The 25,408-nt window shown below is 40.1% G+C and overlaps 1 protein-coding gene across 2 annotated transcripts in view; it reads left to right on the top strand.

The window, feature by feature from the left end:
* The window catches only part of NEDD4 (NEDD4 E3 ubiquitin protein ligase), a 613,929-nt gene that overhangs the window by 484,308 nt on the left and 104,213 nt on the right, over positions 1-25,408 (top strand). Inside the window, exons 3-4 of one of the 2 annotated variants that reach the window (XM_054451602.2) lie at positions 484-562; positions 659-697. In XM_054451602.2, coding sequence (XP_054307577.1) covers positions 484-562; positions 659-697 — 118 coding nt within the window. Of the gene's footprint in view, positions 1-483; positions 563-658; positions 698-23,622; positions 23,685-25,408 lie in introns of both variants that reach the window. The other variant, XM_054451604.2, reaches the window with a different exon arrangement.

The raw sequence follows: 25,408 nt of genomic DNA, 5'->3' as shown, positions 1-25,408 counted from the left end.
GCATGAGCCACCGTGCCCGGCCACACCTAGTTTTTTGTTTTTTGTTTTTTTTTTTTAAGTGAAAGCAGTTTGCCTTTACTTTATAAGAAGAGTTTACACCTATGAGATAACTTGAGACAACCTGAGGTCTTACAAAACTAGTCTTAGAATCATTGAATTAACCATCTTAACTCAAAAGAAGAAAGAATGTAATAAAAATCAAACAAAATTTTAAAAATCTAGGAAGGTTATAATCATTAGGCCTGTGATTAAAAGGTTTTCTTTCTAATTCTTTGTGTCTTTCACTAACATGATACTTCAGGTTTTTAACGAGATGCAAAAATTACTTTAGTTGGTTACCTGCCTAAGAATCCTGACTTTTAAATTCAGGAAACAATTGTAGATATAACTAACAAGGAAAACTATGAATTTTATAGACTGGGTAATCTGAGCCTGGGGTAAGCAATAATTAAAATTTTTCTTTTCTTTTTTTTTTTTAAACAGTGATCCTTACGTGAGAGTGACGTTATATGACCCAATGAATGGAGTTCTTACAAGTGTGCAAACAAAAACCATTAAAAAGGTTAGACTTAGCAATATTCCAAAGTTTTTAATGTACTTTGTTTTATTTTTATAAGACAAAACCTTATTTAGTTATACTATGTTTATTATTTTTTAGAGTTTGAATCCAAAGTGGAATGAAGAAATATTATTCAGAGTAAGTATATATTTTATTTTACTAAAGTGGAAAAAGTAAGTTTTTTTCTGAGGAGGTTAGAATGATAAATTCTTATTTATAATATTTGAAGATGTATCTCAGAGTTTGCCTAAAGTTGTGAAAATGTAAAAGGAATTGAAATTGGGGATGACATAGTCCTGAACCATTTGTCTTATGAAAAACATAAATGTAAGATAATGGAGAGGTAAAAGACTAGAATTATCTCATTCTCGTAAAACTGACTTAGAGACTGTACAGTAGTCTTACTCCAGTTGAGCAGATTCAGTGTTTTCTCATAAAGATGATGCAAATTATATTTATATCTCCCCAGTCATTTATTATTAAACAGATTAGGGCCTATCAAGTGAATACATTTCTTTTTATCCACATGTCATTTACATTGCTGCCTTTCCACCCCATCTGCCTCATTTACCATAAGAGCAAATTCCAACCAGCAGTTATTTCCAGTTCCTCAGCAAGGCCCTGAAACTGACAGTGTCTCCTTGTACCTATTTAATATCAGAGTCCTTACTGTTGCCAGAATAGAAACTCTACCAGAGCAGTGGTAGAGATGCATTTTAGGAATTTCCCCTCTCTGGATTTTTCCCACTTGTATCATCCTTAAAATGTTCTTCCTTGACCCCATATTCCCGTTTAGCTGTTGACTCATTTCTCTGTTCACCTGAATAAGGAACATTCATGGGAGAGATGTCTGCCCTCATCATTTCCGCTTCTCTGGGATGCTCGTTAACCCACTGTACTCTAAATCTCCATCACTCAAATGAAACTGCTGTTATTCAGGTCACCAGTGACTTCCCTGCTGCCAAGTTCATCTTATCTCATCTTACTCATGCTCTTTGCCGCATTTGACCTGGCAGATCATTCCTGAAACACCAGCCTCTCTGGAGGCTTCTGTGGTACCATGCTTGATTTCAGTAAGGAAAACAGAAGCCGTTCTTCTGTACTTCATGTTTAAAGATTTTTTGTTTGTTTTGTTTTGTTCAATTTTAATAAAGTGAATTTGAGTGGAAGAAATTGCTGACACTAAGGGCAAGGAAGCTATTGCTGAAGATCCAGCCAACGGCATCAATTAAGTTGCTTCTGTTTTTTTGGTTTGGAGTAAGATTTTCCCCACTCTATGTAGTATGATATAAAAACAACGTTTTAAATCGGTTTGGAAATTTTGGATTCTTGAGGAAATGGTATTGAATCAATTGGATCGTCAAATGAAGAAAAATGAAGCTAAATTTCTGTTTTTACTATTTAACCAGAATAAATTCCAGACTTGATCATGTCTGGTTTTGATTGCTTTTTTGGCACAAGTGTTGGTTAGGAGAGTGTTTTTAAATTCCCAAGTTGTTGAGTTATTTATTTATTTATACTTTTGTTTTATTTTATTTCTTTACATTTTTCTTAGAAACATATGTATTTTCTTTTTTTTTTTTTTTGATTATACTTTAAGTTCTAGGGTACCTGTGCACAACATGCAGGTTTGTTACATATGTATACATGTGCCATGTTGGTGTGCTGCACCCATTAACTTCTCATTTACATTAGGTATATCTCCTAATACTATCCCTCCCCCCTCCCCCCACCCCATGACAGGCCCCAGTGTGTGACGTTCCCCTTCCTATGTCCAAGTGTTCTCATTGTTCAATTCCCACCTATGAGTCAGAACATGCAGTGTTTGGTTTGTCCCTGCGATAGTTTGCTGAGAATGATGGTTTCTAGCTTCATCCATGTGCCTACAAAGGACATGAACTCATCCTTTTTTATGGCTGCATAGTGTTCCATGGTGTATATGAGCCACATTTTCTTAATCCAGTCTATCATTGTTGGACATTTGGGTTGGTTCCAAGTCTTTGCTATTGTGAATAGTGCCACAATAAACATACCTGTGCATGTGTCTTTATAGCAGCATGATTTATAATCCTTTGGGTATATACCCAGTAATGGGATTGCTGGGTCAAATGGTATTTCTAGTTCTAGATCCTTGAGGAATCACCACACTGTCTTCCACAATGGTTGAAGCAGTTTACAGTCCCACCAACAGTGTAAAAGTGTTCCTATTTCTCCATATCCTCTCCAGCAACTGTTGTTTCCTGACTTTTTAATGATTGCCATTCTAACTGGTGTGAGATGGTATCTCATTGTGGTTTTGATTTGCATTTCTCTGATGGCCAGTGATGATGAGCATTTTTACATGTGTCTGTTGGCGCATAAATGTCTTCTTTTGAGAAGTGTCTATTCATATCCTTTGTCCACTTCTTGATGGGGTTGTTTTTTTCTTGTAAATTTGTTTGAGTTCTTTGTAGATTCTGGATACTAGCCCTTTGTCAGATGAGTAGATTGTAAAAATTTTCTCCCATTCTGTAGGTTGCCCGTTCACGCTGATGGTAGTTTCTTTTGTTGTGCAGAAGCTCTTTAGTTTAATTAGATCCCATTTGTCAATTTTGGCTTTTGTTGCCATTGCTTTTGGTGTTTTAGACATGAAGTCCTTGCCCATGCCTATGTCCTGGATGGTACTGCCTAGGTTTTCTTCTAGGGTTCTTATGGTTTTAGGTCTAACATTTAAGTCTTTCATCCATCTTGAATTAATTTTTGTATAAGGTGTAAGGAAGGGATCCAGTTTCAGCTTTCTACCTATGGCTAGCCAGTTTTCCCAGCACCATTTATTAAATAGGGAATCCTTTCCCCGTTTCTTGTTTTTCTCAGGTTTGTCAAAGATCAGATGGTTGTAGATGTGTGGTGTTATTTCTGAGGGCTCTGTTCTGTTCCATTGGTCTATATCTCTGTTTTGATACCAGTACCATGCTGTTTTGGTTACTGTAGCCTTGTAGTATAGTTTGAAGTCAGGTAGCATGGTGCCTCCAGCTTTATTCTTTTTGCTTAGGATTGTCTTGGCAATGCGGGCTCTTTTTTGGTTCCATATGAACTTTAAAGTAGTTTTTTCCAATTCTGTGAAGAAAGTCATTCGTAGCTTGATGGGGATGGCATTAAATCTATAAATTATCTTGGGCAGTATGGCCATTTTCACGATATTGATTCTTCCTATCCATGAGTATGGAATGGTCTTCCATTTGTTTGTGTCCTCTTTTATTTCGTTGAGCAGTAGTTTGTAGTTATCCTTGAAGAGGTCCTTCACATCCCTTGTAAGTTGGATTTCTAGGTATTTTATTCTCTTTGAAGCAGTTGTGAATGGGAGTTCACTCATGATTTGGCTCTCTGTTCGTCTGTTATTGGTGTATAAGAATGCTTGTGATTTTGCACATTGATTTTGTATCCTGAGACTTTGCTGAAGTTGCTTATCAGCTTAAGGAGATTTTGGGCTGAGACAATGGGGTTTTCTAAATGTACAATCATGTCATCTGCAAACAGGGACAATTTGACTTCCTCTTTTCCTAATTGAATACCCTTGATTTCTTTTTCCTGCGTGATTGCCCTGGCCAGAACTTCCAACACTATGTTGAATAGGAGTGGTGAGAGAGGGCATCCCTGTCTTGTGCCAGTTTTCAAAGGGAATGCTTCCAGTTTTTGCCCATTCAGTATGATATTGGCTGTGGGTTTGTCATAAATAGCTGTTATTATTTTGAGATACGTCCCATCAATACCTAATTTATTGAGAGTTTTTAGCATGAAGGGCTGTTGAATTTTGTCAAAGGCCTTTTCTGCATCTATTGAGATAATCATATGGTTTTTGTCTTTGGTTCTGTTTTTATGCTGGATTACGTTTATTGATTTGTGTATGTTGAACCAGCCTTGCATCCCAGGGATGAAGCCCACTTGATCATGGTGGATGAGCTTTTTGATGTGCTGCTGGATTCGGTTTGCCAGTATTTTACTGAGGATTTTCGCATCAGTGTTCATCAGGGATATTGGTCTAATATTCTCTTTTTTTGTTGTGTCTCTGGCAGGCTTTGGTATCAGGATGATGCTGGCCTCATAAAATGAGTTAGGGAGGATTCCCTCTTTTTCTGTTGATTGGAATAGTTTTGGAAGGAATGGTACCAGCTCCTCCTTATACCTCTGGTAGAATTCAGCTGTGAATCTGTCTGGTCCTGGACTTTTTTTGGTTGGTAGGCTATTAATTATTGTCTCAATTTCAGAGCCTGTTATTGGTCTATTCAGAGATTCAACTTCTTCCTGGTTTAGTCTTGGGAGGGTGTATGTGTCCAGGAATTTATCCATTTCTTCTAGCTTTTCTAGTTTATTTGCATAGAGGTGTTTATTGTATTCTCTGATGGTAGTTTGTATTTCTGTCGGATCTGTGGTGATATCCCCTTTATCATTTTTTATTGTGTCTATTTGATTCTTCTCTCTTTTCTTCTTTATTTTTTTTCATTTTTTTTCTTTTTATTATTATTATTATTATTATTATACTTTAGGCTCTATGGTACATGTGCGCAACGTGCAGGTAAGTTACATATGTATACATGTGCCATGCTGGTGCACTGCACCCACCAACTCGTCATCTAGCATTAGGTATATCTCCCAATGCTATCCCTCCCCCCACCCCACAACAGTCCCCGAAGTGTGATGTTCCCCTTCCTGTGTCCATGTGTTCTCATTGTTCAATTCCCACCTATGAGTGAGAATATGCGGTGTTTGGTTTTTTGTTCTTGCGATAGTTTACTGAGAATGATGATTTCCAATTTCATCCATGTCCCTACAAAGGACGTGAACTCATCATTTTTTATGGCTGCATAGTATTCCATGGTGTATATGTGCCACATTTTCTTAATCCAGTCTATCATTGTTGGACATTTGGGTTGGTTCCGAGTCTTTGCTATTGAGAATAATGCCGCAATAAACATACGTGTGCATGTGTCTTTATAGCAGCATGATTTATAGTCCTTTGGGTATATACCCAGTAATGGGATGGCTGGGTCGAATGGAATTTCTAGTTCTAGATCCCTGAGGAATCACCACACTGACTTCTACAAGGGTTGAACTAGTTTACAGTCCCACCAACAGTGTAAAAGTGTTCCTATTTCTCCACATCCTCTCCAGCACCTGTTGTTTCCTGACTTTTTAATGATTGCCATTCTAACTGGTGTGAGATGGTATCTCATTGTGGTTTTGATTTGCATTTCTCTGATGGCCAGTGATGGTGAGCATTTTTTCATGTGTTTTTTGGCTGCATAAATGTCTTCTTTTGAGAAGTGTCTGTTCATGTCCTTCGCCCACTTTTTGATGGGGTTGTTTGTTTTTTTCTTGTAAATTTGTTAGAGTTCATTGTAGATTCTGGATATTAGCCCTTTGTCAGATGAGTAGGTTGCAAAAATTTTCTCCCATTTTGTAGGTTGCCAGTTCACTCTGATGATAGTTTCCTTTGCTGTGCAGAAGCTCTTTAGTTTAATTAGATCCCATTTGTCAATTTTGGCTTTTGTTGCCATTGCTTTTGGTGTTTTAGACATGAAGTCCTTGCCCATGCCTATGTCCTGAATGGTATTGCCTGGGTTTTCTTCTAGGGTATTTATGGTTTTAGGTCTAACATTTAAGTCTTTAATCCATCTTGAATTGATTTTTGTATAAGGTGTAAGGAAGGGATCCAGTTTCAGCTTTCTCCATATGGCTAGCCAGTTTTCCCAGCACCATTTATTAAATAGGGAATCCTTTCCCCATTGCTTGTTTTTGTCAGGTTTGTCAAAGATCAGATAGTTGTAGATAAGTGGCATTATTTCTGACGGCTCTGTTCTATTCCATTGATCTATATCTCTGTTTTGGTACCAGTACCATGCTGTTTTGGTTACTGTAGCCTTGTAGTATAGTTTGAAGTCAGGTAGCGTGATGCCTCCAGCTTTGTTCTTTTGGCTTAGGATTGACTTGGCGATGCGGGCTCTTCTTTGGTTCCATATGAACTTTAAAGTAGTTTTTTCCAATTCTGTGAAGAAAGTCATTGGTAACTTGATGGGGATGGCATTGAATCTGTAAATTACCTTGGGAAGGATGGCCATTTTCATTATATTGATTCTTCCTACCCATGAGCATGGAATGTTCTTCCATTTGTTTGTATCCTCTTTTATTTCCTTGAGCAGTGGTTTGTAGTTCTCCTTGAAGAGGTCCTTCACATCCCTTGTAAGTTGGATTCCTAGGTATTTTATTCTCTTTGAAGCAATTGTGAATGGGATTTCACTCATGATTTGGCTCTCTGTTTCTCTGTTATTGATGTATAAGAATGCTTGTGATTTTTGCACATTGATTTTGTATCCTGAGACTTTGCTGAAGTTGCTTATCAGCTTAAGGAGATTTTGGGCTGAGACAATGGGGTTTTCTAGATATACTATCATGTCATCTGCAAGCAGGGACAATTTGACTTCCTCTTTTCCTAATGGAATACCCTTGATTTCCTTCTCTTGCCTAATTGCCCTGGCCAGAACTTCCAACACTATGTTGAATAGGAGTGGTGAGAGAGGGCATCCCTGTCTTGTGCCAGTTTTCAAAGGGAATGCTTCCAGTTTTTGCCCATTCAGTATGATATTGGCTGTGGGTTTGTTATAAATAGCTGTTATTATTTTGAGATACGTCCCATCAATACCTAATTTATTGAGAGTTTTTAGCATGAAGGGTTGTTGAATTTTGTCAAAGGCCTTTTCTGCATCTATTGAGATAATCATGTGGTTTTTGTCTTTGGTTCTGTTTATATGCTGGATTACATTTATTGATTTGCATATATTGAACCAGCCTTGCATCCCAGGGATGAAGCCCACTTGGTCATGGTGGATAAGCTTTTTGATGTGCTGCTCGATTCTGTTTGCCAGTATTTTATTGAGGATTTTTGCATCAATGTTCATCAAGGATATTGGTCTAAAATTCTCTTTTTTTGTTGTGTCTCTGCCAGGCTTTGGTATCAGGATGATGCTGGCCTCATAAAATGAGTTAGGGGAGGATTCCCTCTTTTTCTATTGATTGGAATAGTTTCAGAAGGAATGGTACCAGCTCCTCCTTGTACTTCTGGTAGAATTCGGCTGTGAACCCATCTGGTCCTGGACTTTTTTTGGTTGGTAAGCTATTGATTATTGCCACAATTTCAGCTCCTGTTATTGGTCTATTCAGAGATTCAACTTCTTCCTGGTTTAGTCTTGGGAGGGTGTATGTGTTGAGGAATTTATCCATTTCTTCTAGATTTTCTAGTTTATTTGCATAGAGGTGTTTGTAATATTCTCTGATGGTAGTTTGTATTTCTGTGGGATCGGTGGTGATATCCCCTTTATCATTTTTTATTGCATCTATTTGATTCTTCTCTCTTTTTTTCTTTATTAATCTTGCTAGCGGTCTATCAATTTTGTTGATCCTTTCAAAAAACCAGCTCCTGGATTCATTTATTTTTTGAAGGGTTTTTTGTGTCTCTATTTCCTTCAGTTCTGCTCTGATTTTAGTTATTTCTTGCCTTCTGCTAGCTTTTGAATGTGTTTGCTCTTGCTTTTCTAGTTCTTTTAATTGTGATGTTAGGGTGTCAATTTTGGATCTTTCCTGCTTTCTCTTGTGGGCATTTAGTGCTCTAAATTTCCCTCTACACACTGCTATGAATGCATCCCAGAGATTCTGGTATGTTGTGTCTTGGTTCTCGTTGGTTTCAAAGAACATCTTTATTTCTGCCTTCATTTCGTTATGTACCCAGTAGTCATTCAGGAGCAGGTTGTTCAATTTCCACGTAGTTGAGCGGTTTTGAGTGAGATTCTTAATCCTGAGTTCTAGCTTGATTGCACTGTGATCTGAGAGATAGTTTGTTATAATTTCTGTTCTTTTACATTTATTGAGGAGATCTTTACTTCCAAGTATATGGTCAATTTTGGAATAGGTGTGGTGTAGTGCTGAAAAAAATGTATATTCTGTTGATTTGGGGTGGAGAGTTCTGTAGATGTCTATTAGGTCCGCTTGGTGCAGAGCTGAGTTCAATTCCTGGGTATCCTTGTTGACTTTCTGTTTCGTTGATCTGTCTAATGTTGACAGTGGGGTGTTAAAGTCTCCCATTATTAATGTGTGGGAGTCTAAGTCTCTTTGTAGGTCACTCAGGACTTGCTTTATGAATCTGGGTGCTCCTGTATTGGGTGCATATGTATTTAGGATAGTTAGCTCTTCTTGTTGAATTAATCCCTTTACCATTATGTAATGGCCTTCTTTGTCTCTTTTGATCTTTGTTGGTTTAAAGTGTGTTTTATCAGAGACTAGGATTGCAACCCCTTCCTTTTTTTGTTTTCCATTTGCTTGGTAGATCTTCCTCCATCCTTTTATTTTGAGCCTATATGTGTCTCTGCACGTGAGATGGGTTTCCTGAATACAGCACACTGATGGGTCTTGAGTCTTTATCCAATTTGCCAGTCTGTGTCTTTTAATTGGACCATTTAGTCCATTTACATTTAAAATTAATATTGTTATGTGTGAATCTGATCCTGTCATTATGATGTTAGCTGGTTATTTTGCTCATTAATTGATGCAGTCTCTTCCTAGTCTCGATGGTCTTTACATTTCGGTATGATTTTGCAGTGGCTGGTACCGGTTGTGCCTTTCCATGTTTAGCGCTTCCTTCAGGAGCTCTTTTAGGGGAGGCCTGGTGGGGACCAAAATCTCTCAGCATTTACTTGTCTGTAAAGTATTTTATTTCTCCTTAACTTATGAAGCTTAGTTTGGCAGGATATGAAATTCTGGGTTGAAAATTCTTTTCTTTAAGAATGTTGAATATTGGCCCCCACTCTCTTCTGGCTTGTAGAGTTTCTGCTGAGAGATCCGCTGTTAGTCTGATGGGCTTCCCTTTGATGGTAACCCGACCTTTCTCTCTGGCTGCCCTTAACATTTTTTCCTTCATTTCAACTTTGGTGAATCTGACAATTATGTGTGTTGGAGTTGCTCTTCTCGAGGAGTATGTTTGTGGCATTCTCTGTATTTCCTGAATCTGAATGTTGGCCTGCCTTGCTAGATTGGGGAAGTTCTCCTGGATAATATCCTGCAGAGTGTTTTCCAACTTGTTTCCATTCTCCCCGTCACTTTCAGGTACACCAATCAGACATAGATTTGGTCTTTTCACATAGTCCCACATTTCTTGGAGGCTTTGCTCGTTTCTTTTCATTCTTTTTTCTCTAAACTTCCCTTCTCGCTTCATTTCATTCATTTCATCTTCCAGGGCTGATACCCTTTCTTCCATTTGATCGCATCAGCTCCTGAGGCTTCTGCATTCTTCACGTAGTTCTCGAGCCTTGGTTTTCAGCTCCATCAGCTCCTTTAAGCACTTCTCTGTATTGGTTATTCTAGTTATACATTCTTCTAAATTTTTTTCAAAGTTTTCAACTTCTTTGCCTTTGGTTTGAATATCCTCCCGTAGCTCAGAGTAATTTGATCGTCTGAAGCCTTCTTCTCTCAGCTCGTCAAAGTCATTCTCCGTCCAGCTTTGTTCCATTGCTGGTGAGGAACTGCGTTCCTTTGGAGGAGGAGAGGTACTTTGCTTTTTAGAGTTTCCAGTTTTTCTGCTCTGTTTTTTCCTCATCTTTGTGGTTTTATCTACTTTTGGTCTTTGATGATGGTGATGTACAGATGGGTTTTTGGTGTGGATGTCCTTTCTGTTAGTTTTCCTTCTAACAGACAGGACCCTCAGCTGCAGGTCTGTTGGAGTACCTGGCCGGCCGTGTGAGGTGTCAGTCTGCCCCTGCTGGGGGGTGCCTCCCAGTTAGGCTGCTCGGGGGTCAGGGGTCAGGGACCCACTTGAGGAGGCAGTCAGCCCATTCTCAGATCTCCACTTGCGTGCTGGGAGAACCACTGCTCTCCTCACAGCTGTCAGACAGGGACATTTAAGTCTGCAGAGGTTACTGCTGTCTTTCTGTTTGTCTGTGCCCTGCCCCCAGAGGTGGAGCCTACAGAGGCAGGCAGGCCTCCTTGAGCTGTGGTGGGCTCCACCCAGTTCAAGCTTCCTGGCTGCTTTGTTTACCTAAGCGAGCCTGGGCAATGGTGGGCGCCCCTCCCCCAGCCTCGCTGCCGACTTGCTGTTTGATCTCAGACTGCTGTGCTAGCAATCAGCGAGACTCCGTGGGCGTAGGACCCTCTGAGCCAGGTGCGGGCTATACTCTCCTGGGGCACCGTTTCCTAAGCCCGTCGGAAAAGCACAGTATTCGGGTGGGAGTGGCCCGATTTTCCAGGTGCAGTCTGTCACCCCTGGAAAGGGAACTCCCTGACCCCTTGCGTTTCCCGAGTGAGGCAATGCCTCGCCCCTGCTTCGGCTGGTGCACGGTGCACTCACCCACTGACCTGCGCCCACTGTCTGGCACTCCCTAGTGAGATGAACACGGTACCTCAGATGGAAATGCAGAAATCACCCGTCTTCTGCGTCGCTTGCGCTGGGAGCTGTAGACCGGAGCTGTTCCTATTCGGCCATCTTGGCTCCTCCCCGCCTCTTTTCTTCTTTATTAGTCTTGGTAGCGGTCTATCAGTTTTGTTGATCTTTTCAAAAAACTAGCTCCTGGATTCATTGATTTTTTTGAAGGGTTTTTTGTGTCTCTATCTCCTTCAGTTCTGCTCTTATCTTAGTTATTTCTTGTCTTCTGGTAGCTTTTGAATGTGTTTGCTCTTGCTTCTCTAGTTCTTTTAATTGTGATGTTAGGGTGTCAATTTTAGGTCTTTCCTGCTTTCTCTTGTGGGCATTTAGTGCTATAAATTTCCCTTTACACACTGCTTTAAATGTGTCCCAGAGATTCTGGTATGTTGTGTCTTTGTTCTCATTGGTTTCAAAGAACATCTTTATTTCTGCCTTTATTTCGTTATGTACCCAGTAGTCATTCAGGAGCAGGTTGTTCAGTTTCCATGTAGTTGAGCAGTTTTGAGTGAGTTTCTTAATCCTGAGTTCTAGTTTGATTGCACTGTGGTCTGAGAGACAGTTTGTTATAGTTTCTGTTCTTTTACATTTGCTGAGGAGTGCTTTACTTCCAACTGTCTGGTCACTTTTTGAATAAGTGTGGTGTGGTGCTGAGAAGGATGTATATTCTGTTGATTTGGGGTGGAGAGTTCTGTAGATGTCTGTTTGGTCCGCTTGGTGCAGAGCTGAGTTCAATTCCTGGATATCCTTGTTAACTTTCTGTCTCGTTGATCTGTCTAAAGTTGACAGTGGGGTGTTAAAGTCTCCCATTATTATTGTGTGGGAGTCTAAGTCTCTTTGTAGGTCTCTAAGGACTTGCTTTGTGAATCTGGGTGCTCCTGTATTGGGTGCATATGTATTTAGAATAGTTAGCTCTTCTTGTTGAATTAATCCCTCTACCATTATGTAATGGCCTTCTTTGTCTCTTTTGATCTTTGTTGGTTTAAAGTGTGTTTTATCAGAGACTAGGATTGCAACCCCTGCCTTTTTTTGTTTTCCATTTGCTTGGTAGATCTTCCTCCATCCCTTTATTTTGAGCCTATGTGTGTCTCTGCACATGAGGTGGGTCTCCTGAATACAGCACACTGATGGGTCTTGACTCTTTATCTAATTCGCCCGTCTATGTCTTGTAATTGGGGCATTTAGCCCATTTACATTTAAGGTTAATATTGTTATGTATGAATTTGATCCTGTCATTATGATGTTCACTGGTTATTTTGCTCATTAATTGATGCAGTTTCTTCATAGCATCGATGATCTTTATAATTTGGCATGGTTTTGCAGTGGCTGGTACTGGTTGTTCCCTTCCATGTTTAGTGCTTCCTTCATGAGCTCTTGTAAGGCAGGCCTGGTGGTGACAAAATCTCACAGCTTATCTATAAAGGCTTTTATTTCTCCTTCTCTTATGAAGCTTAGTTTGACTGGATATGAAATTCTGCATTCAAAATTCTTTTCTTTAAGAATGTTTAATATTGGCCCCCACTGTCTTCTGGCTTGTAAGGTTTCTGCTGAGAGATTTGCTGTTAGTCTGATAGGTTTCCCTTTGTGGGTAACCCGACCTTTCTCTCTGGCTGCCCTTAACATTTTTTCCTTCATTTCAATGTGGGTGAATCTGACAATTATGTGTCTTGGGGTTGCTCTTCTCGAGAAATATTTTTGTGGTGTTATCTGTGTTTCTTGAATTTGAATGTTGTCATGCCTTGCTAGGTTGGGGAAGTTCTCCTTGATATTATCCTGAAGAGTGTTTTCCACCTTGGTTCCATTCTCCCTGTCACTTTCAGGTACACCAATCAAACATAGAGTTGGTCTTTTCACATAGTCCCATATTTCTTGGAGGCTTTGTTTGCTTCTTTTCATTCTTTTTTCTCTAAACTTGTCTTCTCACTTTATTTCATTTATTTCATCTTCAGTCAGTGATAGCCTTTCTTCCACTTGATTGAATCAGCTACTGAAGCTTGTGCATGCATCACAAAGTTCTTGTGCCATGGTTTTCAGTTCCATCAAGTCATTTAAGGTCTTCTCTACACTATTTATTCTAGTTAGCCATTGGTCTAACCTTTTTTCAAGGTTTTTAGGTTCCTTGCAGTGGGTTAGAACATGCTTCTTTAGCTCTGAGAAGTTTGTTTTTACCGACCTTCTGAAGCCTACTTCTGTCAACTCATCAAAGTCATTCTCCTTCCAGCTTTGTTCTGTTGCTGGTGAGGAGCTGTGATCCTTTGGAGGAGAAGATGCGCTCTGGTTTTTAGAATTTTCAGCTTTTCTGCTCTGGTTTCTCCCCATCTTTGTGGTTTTATCTACCTTTCATCTTTGATGTTCGTGACATACAGATGGGGTTTTGGTGTGTTTGTCCTTTTTGTTGATGTTGATGCTATTCCTTTCTGTTTGTTAGTTTTCCATCTAACACTCAATTCCCTCAGCTGCATATCTGTTGGATTTTGCTGGTGGTCCACTCCAGACCCTGTTTGCTTGGGTATCACCAGTAGAGGCTGCAGAACAGCAAATATTACTGCCTCATCCTTCCTCTGGAAGCTTTGTCCCAGAGGGGCACCTGCCTGTATGAGGTGTCTGTTGGCCCCTACTGGGAAGTGTCTCCCAGTTAGGCTACACGGGGGTCAGGGACCCACTTGAGGAGGCAGTCTCTTGTTATCAGAGCTCAAATGCCATGCTGGGAGAACCACTGCTCTCTTCAGAGCTGTCAGGTAGGGACGTTTAAGTCTGCAGAAGTTTCTGCTGCGTTTTGTTCAGCTATGCCCTGCTCACAGAGGTTGAGTCTATATAGGCAGTAGACCTTGATGAGCTGAGGTGGGTTCTGCCCAGTTTGAGCTTCCTGGCTGCTTTGTATACCTACTCAAGCCTCAGCAATGGTGGACGCCCCTTACCCCACCAGTCTGTAGACTGGCAGGTCAATCTCAGACTGCTGCGCTAGCGGTGAGCAAGGCTCCATGGGCATGGTACCCTCCGATCCAGGCATGGGAGAGAATCTCCTGGTCTGCCAATTGATAAGACTGTGGGAAAAGCACAGTATTTGGCCGGAAGTGTCCCGTTTTTCCAGGTACAGTTTGTCACAGCTTCCTTTGGGTAGGAAAGGGAAATCCCCTGACCCCTTGCACTTCCCAGGTGAGGCAGTGCCCCATCCTGCTTCGGCTTGCCCTCTGTGGGCTGCACCCACCATCCAGCCAGTCCAAATGGGATGAACCAGGCACCTCAGGTGGAAATGTAGAAATCACCCGTCTTCTGCATCAGTCACACTGGGAGCTGCAGACAGGAGCTGTTCCTATTCGGCCATCTTCCAATCATTACATCTTAAAGCTCCAAAATAATTCCTTTGACTCTGTGTCTCACATCCAGGCCGCACTGATGCAAGGGGTGGGTTCCAAAAGGCCTTGGGTGTCTCCACCCCTGTGTCTCTGCAAGGTACAATCCCTTCAGCTGCTTTCACAGGCTAGTGTTGAGTGCCTGCGGGTTTTGCAGGCAAACAGTGCAAACTGTTAGTCAATCTCCCGTTCTGGAGTCTGGACGATAGTGGCCCACTTCTCACAGCTCCACTAGGCAGTGTCCCAGTGGGAACCCTGTGTGGGGACTCCAGTCCCACATTTCCGATCCACACTGCCCTAGTAGAAGTTCTACATGAGGGCTCTGCACCTGCGATATCCAGACTTCTGTGTGGATATTGACACATTTCCATACATCCTCTGAAATCTAGGAAGAGCTCCTAGGCCTCAGCTCTTGCCCTCTGCACACCTGCAGGCTTAACACCATGTGAAAGCCACCAAGACTTATGGTTTGAACCTTCTAGAGCAGCGGCCTAAGACATATCTGGGCCCTTTTAACCACAGCTGGAGCTGGAGTGACTGGGACTCAGAGAGCAGTGTCCCAAGGTTGTGTAGGGCAGCAGGGCCCTGGGCCTGGTCTATGAAATCATTCTTCCCTTCTAGTCCTCTGGGGCTGTCATAGGAGGAGCTGCCACAAAGATCTCTAAAATGCATTCAAGGCATCTTCCCCATTCTCTTGGCTATGAACATTCAGCTCCAGCAGCTGGCTTGAATTTCTCCCCACAAAATGGAGCTTTCTTTTCTACCACATGATCAGGCTGCACATATTCCAAACTTTTATGCTCTGCTTTCCTTTTAAATGTAAGTTCCAGTTTCAGATCATTTCTGTGAATGCATATAAGCATATGGTTAGAAGCAGCCAGGCCACTTCTTGAACACTTTGCTGCTTAGAAATTTCTTCTGCCGGATACCCTAAATCATCTCTTTCAAGTTCAAAGTTCCACAGATTTCTAGAGCAGGGGCACAATGCTGCCAGTCTCTTTGCAGAAGCATAGCAAGAGGGACCTTTATTTCAGTTCCCAAAAGATTCCTCGTCTTCGAGACCACCTCAGCCTGGACTTTGCTGTCCATATCGCTATCAGCATTTTGGTCACAACCACTCAACAAGTCTCTAGGAAGGTCTATCTTTCCATCATCCTCGTTTCGTCTGATCTCTCCAAACTGTGTCAGCCTCTGTCCATTACCCACTTCTAAACTTGCTTCCACATTTTTCAGGGATCTTTATAGCAATGCCCGGCTTCCCATTACCAATTTTCTGTATTAGTTTGTTCTTGCATTGCTATAAAGAACTACCTGAGACTGAGCAGTTTATAAAGAAAACGGGTGTAATTGACTCACAGTTCCACAGGCTGTACAGGAAGCCTAGCTGAGGAGGCCTCAGGAAACTTAACAATTATGACAGAAGGTGAAGGGGAAGCAGGCTCATCTAACATGGCCAGAGAAGGAGGAGGAGAATGAAGGAGGAAGTACTACACACTTTTAAGCAACCAAATCTCATAAGAAATCGCTTACTGTCACCAGAGCAGCAAGGGGGAAGTCTGCCTCCGTGATCCAGTCACCTCCCATCTGGCCCCTCCTCCAACATTGGGGATTACAATTTGACATGAGATTTGGGCAGAGACATAATTCCAAACCATATGAGATACCATACAAACACCAGAAAAAATATGCTAATGGTTGTATTAACATTAGCCAAATTAGACTTCAGGACAGTATTGCCAGAGGTAAAGAGGGCATTTCATGATTATAAAGAGTGAATTCAACAAGAAGACATACAATCTGAAATGTGTATGCACCTAGTAATAAATCTTTAAAATTACGAAGTCAAAATTGACAGAACTAAATAAACAAATCCACAATAGTTGATTTTATCACTTCTCTCCTAGTAACTGATATAACAACTAGACAAAAAAAAATTAGTAAATATATAGATGATTTGAACAATACTACCAATCGTGTTAACCTGTTTGACATGTATAGTACACTACAGCTAATACCCAAGTGTATATTCTTTTTATATGCCCATGGAACATTCACCGAGATAGACCACATATTGGGCCATAAACCAAGTTTCAGTACACTTAAAAGGATTGAAATTCAACAGGATTGACTGGGCACGATGGCTCATGCCAATAATCCACGCACTTTGGGAAGCCAATGCAGGCAGATCACTTGAGGTCAGGAGTTTGAGACAAGCCTGACCAACATGATGAAACCCCGCCTCTACTAAAGAAAAAAAGTATACAAAAATTATCTGGGTGTGATGGCGCGCACCTGTAATACCAGCTACTTGGGAGACTGGGCATGAGAATCACTTGAACCTGGGAGGCAGAGGTTGCGGTGAGCTGAAATCGCACTGCTGGACTCCAGCCTGGGTGACAGAGTGAGACTCTGTCTCAAAAAAAAAAAAAAAAGAAAGAAATTTAACAGGATATGTTCTCTGATCACAACAGATTTAAGTTACAATTCAGTAACACACGTATGTATATCACAAATGTTTAGAAATTAAACAAGTTTCTTTTGAATAAGCCATGGATCAAAAGAGAAAATATAAGGGAAATTAAAAAGCATTTTTACTGATTGATTGTTAAAGCATAACATACCAAAATGTGGGATGAAGCTAATTCAGTGCTTAGAGATTAATTTATACCTTTAAATACTTGTATATAAATGAAGAAATATTCAAAATCAATTATCTAAGCTTCCACCTTAAGTTCTTTAAATAAAAAGAAGGAAGGAAATAAGAGTGGAAATCAATGGACAAGAAAATGGACAAAAAGTAGAGAAAATAAATAAAACCAAAGATGGATCTTCAAAAAAATTAATGAAATTGATATACAACAGCTGGCCTTATATGAGAGAGACAGAGAGAGTACTCAGATGACCAATGTTAGGAATCAGAGGAGGGAACCTACAGATACTTTTTAAAAGGTAATATTGTAACTAATTTTATGTGGGTAATTTTAACAACTTAGTTTAAATAGATAAATTCTTATAAGCTAAAATATACTAAAACCAATATAAGTAGAAACAGAAAATATGGATATCTGTTAGAGGAATTAATGTTGTAATTTATTTTTTATTTTAAAAAATTTAAGGTGTTTATAATTTAAAAATATTGCCATTCTTTTTGATGATCTTATTCTCCTATTAGAAAGAATATTTGGCCTGGCATGGTGGCTCATGCCTGTAATACCAGCACTTTGAGAGGCCAGGGTGGGCCGCCCAAAAGTTTAAGATCATCCTGAGCAACATAGTGAGACCCCATCTCTACCAAAAAAACGACCCTCTTCACAAGGTATGGTGACACACACCTATAGTCCCAGCTACTTGGGAGGCTGACATGGGAGAGAATACTTTGAGCCAAGGAATTCGAGGATACCACGGGCAACATAGTGAGATGTAGTCCCAAAAGAAAGAGACAGAGAGAGACAGAGAGACAGAGAGACAGAGAGAGAGAGAGAGAAGGGGGAGGAGGGAAGGAGGAAGGAGGGAGAGAGGGAGGAAGGACTACTTTGGAATTAGAGATGTTAATGAGAAAAATAAGCCATTTAAACAAAATTTTAACTGATTTATTGGGCGTATAGTTCATATAGAAAAAGCCTGCACATATTTAATACATACAGTTTGATAGGTTTAAACATATGCATACAGCTGTGAAACCATCACCACAATCAAAGTCATAAACATATCCATCACCTCCAAAAGTTTCCTCCTATCACCCCCTTTTTTGTGGTAAGAACACTTGATATGTACCCTCTTCACAAAGGTTTTGGTGTATAATATAGTATTAAACCACCATTCTGTTCTCTGCTTCTGTGAATTCGACTATTTTAGATAATTTTTGTAAGTGAGTTCATCAGTATTTGTTCTTCCGGGACTAGCTTATTTCACCTAGGGTAATGTCCTCAAGATTCATCCATTTTGTTGGAAATGGCAGGGTTTCCTTTTTGAAGGCTGAATAATATTCTATTGTATGTATATGTCACATTTTCTTAATGTATCCTTCAGTGGGTATTTAGATTATTTCCATATCTTGGCTACTGTGAATAATGCTGTAATGAATGTGGGAGGGCAGATAACTTTAATTGCAGTGATTTTATTTCCTCTGGCTACATACCTAGAAGTGGGATTGCTGGATGATCCAGTAGTTCTGTTTTTTAATTTTTGGGGGAACCTTTATACTGTTTTCTGTAGAGGCTGTACTGTTTTCTGTAGAGGCTGGAGTATTTTACATTGCTACCAGCATGTGCAGGGATTCCAGTTTCTCCACATCGTCACCAAAACTTGTTACCTAAAAAAATTTAAAAATTTTTGTAATAGTCATCCTAACAGGTGTGGTTTTGATTTGCATCTCCCTGATGATTAGTGATTTTTGAGCACCTTTTTACATAAAGAGTGGGCCATTTGTTTGTCTTCTTTGGAGAAATGTCTGTTCAAGTCCTTAGTTCATTTTTTAAATTAGGTTCTTTGTTGTTTGTATTAGTCCGTTTTCACACTATGATAAAGATACTACCTGAGACTGGGTAATTTATAAACAAAGGAGGTTTAACTGACTCACAGTTCCACATGGCTGAGGAGGCCTCAGGAAACTTACAGTCATGGCAGAAGATGAACAGTAAGCAGGCACCTTCTCCACAAGATGGTAGGAAAGAGAAGAGAAAGTGAAGGGGGAGGAACCCTTTGTAAAACTGTCAGATCTCCAGAGAACGAACTCACTGTCATGAGAACAGCATGGGGGAAACTGCCCCCGGTGATCCAATCACCTCCCACCAGGCCCCTCCCTTGACACGTGGGGATTATGGATCGAATGAGATTTGGGTGGGGAACAGAGCCAAACCATATTATTGTTGGTGGTGGGTTTTTTGTTTGTTTGTTTGTTGTTGTTGTTGTTTTTGAGACAGAGTCTCACTCTGTTACCCAGCTTGGAGTGCAGTGGCACAATCATGGCTTATTGCAGCCTCAACCTTCTAGGCTGAAATGACCCCCCACCTCAGCCTCCCTAGTAGCTGCAAACACAGGTGCACACCATCACGCAGCGCCATTTTTAATTTTTTTTTTTTTTTTTTTTTTTTGTAGTGACTCACTGTTTTGCCCAGGCTGGTCTCAGACTCCTGGATTCAAGTGATCCTCCTGCCTTGCCCTCCCAAAGTGCTGAGATCACAGGCATGAGCCACTGTGCCTGGGAGTTTATTTTATTTTGTTATTGTTGTTGTTGTTGATGCTTGTTTTTTTTTACTATTGGGTTATGGGAGTTCCTTTTGTATGTAATTTTGAAGTTTGGAGATCAACTCTTTATCTTATACATGGTCTGCAAATATTTTTCCCATTTTGTAGGGTGCCTTTTCAGTTTGTTGATTGTTTCTTTTGTCATATAGCTTTTTAGTTAAATGTAGCTGCACTTGTCAATTTTTGCTTTCATTGCCTGTGTTTTTGGTGTCACTCAAAAAATCGTTGTCATTGTCAAGACCAAAGTCAAGAAGCTTCTTCTCTGTTTTCTTCTATGGGTTTTACAGTGTTGAGTCTTGTTTATGTCTTTAATTCATTTTGAGTTGATTTTTGTGTTTGTTTTAAGATAAGGGTCAATTTCTTTCTTTCACATGTGGATATTCAGTTTTTCCAAGCCATTTGTTGTTTTTTTGTTTTGTTTTTTGTTTTGTTTTGTTTTCAGACCAAGTCTTGCTGGAATGCAGTGGCACGATCTTGGCTTACTGCAACCACCACCTCCCAGGTTCAAATGATTCTCCTGCCTCAGCCTCCTGAGTAGCTGGGACTACAGGCACACACCACCATGCCCAGCTAATTTTTGTATTTGTAGTAGAGACAGGGTTTCACCACGTTGGCCAGGATGGTCTCCATCTCTTGACTTCATGATCTGCCCACCTCGGCCTCCCAAAGTGCTAGGATTACAGGCATGAGCCACTGCGCCTGGCCACCATTTGTTGAAGAGACTGTCTTTTCCCCTTTGTGTGTGCTTGGCACCTGAGTCAAAGACCAGTGGACTGTATTTCTTGGGTTTGTTTTTGAGCTATCTATTTCATCGGTCTCTGTCTGTGTTAATTCCTGTATCATACTGTTTTAATTACTGTAGCTTTGTGATATATTTGGAAATCAGGAACTGTTATGCCTCTACCTTTGTTCTTCTTTTTCAAGATGCAGGGTCTTTTGTAGTTCTGTATGAATTTTAGGATTATATGTTCTATTTCTTTAAAAAGTACCATTGGGATTTTGATGGGTGTAGCATTGAATTTGTAGATTACTTTGGATAGTATGGACATTTTAACAATATTAAGTTCTTCCAATCCGTGAACACAGGATGTCTTTCCATTTATTTTTGTCTTGAAAGAAGGCTATTTGTAATTGACAAATCAGGATTAGGACTCTACTGCCATTTCCTTATTTTTTATTTTATTTTCTATAACTTCACTATTACCAAATGTTTTAGCTAGTAACGTTTACCAAATATTTACTTCATTTTTGGGATCATAGGCTGCACATTTGTTTCAATTAGAAATTCTGCTATTTTATTACAAGGATAACTAGATAAATTTGTGTGGATCAATGCTAATTCATTATGCTTAGAAAAAAACTGAAAACATATGGTGAAATATCTTCTGTACAAAGGACATTATTATGTGTGGTCCTCTATTTTCCTCTTTGTCATTTATATCATCATTTTTATATAGCCCAGAATGTTTTCAGCTGAATGTATTCACCATAAAAATGTCTGTTGAGATAACATATTACAGCAAAAACTTGGTTCTTGGGCATTTGGCCAAATGGAAATTGTGGTCAGAAGTTGAAGGCAGCTTTATATCTTTGAGAAAACATGAAGTTCAAAAAAAGTTTTTGTGAAAAACTGTTATTGACAAGTTAACACAAACGGGAAACTCCAAGTTGAAGTTAGTGCTCAATAGCAAATTATGGCCAGGCGCAGTGGCTCATGCCTGTATTCCCAGTGCTTTGGGAGGCCGAGGAGGGTGGATTACCTGAGGTCAGGAGTTCAAGACCAGCCTGGCCAATATGGTGAAACCTCATCTCTGCTAAAAATACAAAAATTAGCTGGGCATCGTGGTGCATGCCTGTAATCCCAACTACTCAAGAGGCTGAGGCAGGAGAATCACTTGAACCTGGGAGGCACAGGTTGCAGTGAGCTGAGTTCACACCATTGTGCTCCAGCCTGGGCGACAAGAGTGAAACTCCGTCTCAAAAAAAAAAAAGAAAAAAAATAGCAAATTATAATTAAAATCTACACTTCACATGCTTAGAGGGAAAAAAGTGCAACACATTAGGTGCAGTGCACATGTTATTTACTCTGTGCATAAGAATTGTGCATGGGCATCTGAAAAAGCCTCACCCCATTTCCTACATTCTGCAGGTGCTTGCTCTGTGTATGTTTTTAGCATTCATACTCAATATATTAGATTTATGTAATGTATATATATGCAAGTGTATGTTTATATTATGTTATAGAAGTAATGTAACTTATACAAGATAGATTTTTTTAATAAAGAGAAATGAAAATCAGCCATAATTTCATCTCGATAAACCACCACTGATAATATGCTCTTCTGGGATTTCCTATGTGGTTTATTTTCTTTTGTATTTTTATGGTTGGGGGAAAAAAACTTACCTACATATGCACACAAATTTGGCGTGATATTTTTCTATACCTATTTCTTAGGCACTTTGCTATGATTGTTAATGAGGTGGCCACAGTTCCTACCCTCAATGAAACTTACTGTCTAGTATGGACCAGTGTGAACAGGTAACTCAAAATTATTACCAGTGTGCTGAGCTTTATAGAAGGGAAAACAGTGGTACCGGAGAGTAAATACAGGGATGGGGGATCACTTAGTCTAGGAGGTTTAGGAGGGACCCCTCTAACAAAGTGTATCATTTAGGATGCTTTCAGCTTCAAGTTATAGACTTGAAGTAGCAATGAAAACTGCCTTCACAATAAGCACACTGGTTAGCTTTAATCATAAGAAGCATAGAAGAAGGTTGGTCATTGCAGCAGGTGAAAGAAGTCATGCTTGACCCAGCTTCTCTGGGATTCTCTTGGCTTTCTCTCTGTGGTCACAGATACTTATAGCAGTTCCAAAGACATGATGATGTCCAGAGGCTGAAAAGGGAGAGCTTTTTGCTGAGTATCTTTTTTTTTTTTTGAAACAGAGTCTCACTCTGTCGCCCAGGCTGGAGTGTAGTGGCACGATCTCGACTCACTGCAACCTCTGCCTCCCGGATTCAAACGATTCTCTTGCCTCAGCCTCCCGAGTAGCTGGGACTACAGGCGCATGCCACCACGCTCGGCTAATTTTTTGTAGTTTTAGTAGAGACAGGGTTTCACTGTGTTAGCCAGGATGGTCTCGATCTCCTGACCTCATGATCCACCCGCCTCGGCCTCCCAAAGTGCTAGGATTACAGGCGTGAGCCACCACACCCAGCCTTTGCTTAGTATCCCTTTAAAAAAGTAAAAAACCTTTTTCCAGAAGACTTTGAATCTTTTTCTCTTGGGCCAGAATTGTGTAATGTGCATATTTCCTATGCCATTGTTGGTGAGGAAAATGGTGTTACCCTAAGGCTTAAAGGAATCAAAATTCAGCCCCTGGGAGAGAAGAGTTGCTGTCTATCCCTGACATACATAGTAGTCACCCAATATTTGAATAAAATTATAATTCTTTTAGCTAGGAAGAAGGCAGGACACCCCATCAGTGGAGCAGTAAGTAAATTATGATACATTCATACAACAAAATCCTAATCTGCTGTTTAAAAAGAGACAGGTTTATATGTTGTTATAGATAATTCATTTCAGATTATATTAAATGAAGCAAGAAAAATGCAGAACAAGGCCAGGCATGATGGCTCATGCCTGTAATCCCACTACTTTAGGAGGCCGAGGCGGGTGGATCACCTGAGGCCAGGAGTTCAAAACCAGTCTGGCCAACATGGTGAAACCCCATCTCTACTAAAAATACAAAATTAGCCAGGCATGGTGGTGGGTGCCTCTAATTACAGCTACTTGGGAGGCTGAGGCAGGAGAATCACTGGAATCTGGGAGGCAGAGGTTGCAGGGAGCTGATACTGTGCTAGTGCACTCCAGCCTGGGCAATAGAGTGAGACTCCATCTCAAAAAAAAAAAAAAAAAAAAGCAGAACATTGTATATAGGAATATACTATTTGTGTAAAACCATAAAAATTTTTAATAAAATAAAATTTTAATAATAAAATTTCTTATATGCTGGTATTTTTAGAAAATAATTCTGGAAGGACCTAAGAAGCTATTTACTGTATTTGCTCTGGGGGTGGGACAAAGGTAAGACAGAGATTTATAATTTACTATATATCCTTTTTTACTGTTTGGGTTTTTTCTGCGTGGCCATATATCTACAGTTTATTTTTATATTTGTTGATTAGAGATAACTATTTGCATAAAGAAATAAAGTGGAAAGACATAAAACATTTAAATTAAAATGCCGGAATACTTTCTATTCATATATTGTTTTATGCTTATGAAAATACTTGTCTAATTCATTTAACTTTTTACACTTTTTACAGTGTTCTTAAAATATATGCACAGAAAACTTGTGCACTAATGTTCGTAGCAGCATTATTCATAATAGTCAAAAATTAGAAACAGCACAAATGTCCATCAACTGATAACAAAATGGGATATACACATATAATGAAATATCATTCATCAATAAAAAGGAATGAAGTATTGATACAAGTTACAACTTGGATGAACCTTGAAATCATTATACTAAGTGAAAGAAGCTATATTAGCCCATTCTCACACTGCTCATAAGATATGCCTGAGACTGGGTAATTTTTTTTTTGATTATCATTATTATTATTATTTTGAGACAGAGTTTCACTCTTGTTGCCCAGGCTGGAGTGCAGTGGCGCAATTTCAGCTCACTGCAACCTCCGCCTCCTGGGTTCAAGCAATTCTCCTGTCTCAGCCTCCCAAGTAGCTGGGATTACAGGCATGTGCCACCACACCCAGCTAATTTTGTATTTTTAGTAGAGATGGGGTTTCACCATCTTGGCCAGAATGGTCTCGAATCACCTCAGGTGATCTGCCCACCTCGGCCTCCCAAAGTGCTGGGATTACAGGTGTGACCCACTGCCTCCAGCCAGGACTGTGTAATGTATAAAGGAAAAAGTTTTAATTGACTCACAGTTTAGCATGGCTGGGAAGGCCTCAGAAAACTTAGAATCATGGTAGAAGGGGAAGCAAACATATCCCTCTTCACATGGCAGCAGCAAGTAGAAGTGTCAAGAAAAAGGTGGAAAACCCCTTACAAAGCCATCAGATTTTTTTTTTATGCTTTAAGTTCTAGGGTACATGTGCGCAGCATGCAGGTTTGTTACATATGTATACATGTGCCATGTTGGTGTGCTGCACCCATTAACTCGTCATTTACATTAGGTATATCTCCTAATGCTATCCCTCCCCCCTCCCCCCACCCCATGACAGGCCCCAGTGTGTGATGTTCTCCTTCCTGTGTCCAAGTGTTCTCATTATTCAATTCCCACCTGTGAGTGAGAACAGGCGGTGTTGGGTTTTCTGTGCCTGTGATAGTTTGCTCAGAATGATGGTTTCTAGCTTCATCCATGTCCCTACAAAGGACATTAACTCATCCTTTTTTATGGATGCATAGTATTCCATGGTGTATGTCTGCCACATTTTCTTAATCCAATCTATCATTGATGGACATTTGGGTTGGTTCCAAGTCTTTGCTATTGTGAATAGTGCTGCAATAAACATACGTGTGCATATGTCTTTATAGCAGCATGATTTATAATCCTTTGGGTATATACCCAGTCATGGGATGGCTGGGTCAAATGGTATTTCCAGTTCTAGATCCTTGAGGAATCGCCACACTGTCTTCCACAATGGTTGAACTAGTTTACAGTCCCACCAACAGTGTAAAAGTGTTCCTATTTCTCCGCATCCTCTCCAGCACCTGTTGTTTCCTGACTTTTTAATGATTGCCATTCTAACTGGTGTGAGATGGTATCTCATTGTGGTTT

This window comes from Pongo pygmaeus, chromosome 16 (assembly GCF_028885625.2).
Source record: "Pongo pygmaeus isolate AG05252 chromosome 16, NHGRI_mPonPyg2-v2.0_pri, whole genome shotgun sequence".
In the NCBI taxonomy this organism is placed as follows: domain Eukaryota; kingdom Metazoa; phylum Chordata; class Mammalia; order Primates; family Hominidae; genus Pongo; species Pongo pygmaeus.
The sequence above is the reverse complement of the archived record's forward strand: the minus strand, read 5'-3'. Positions and strand labels throughout refer to the sequence as shown.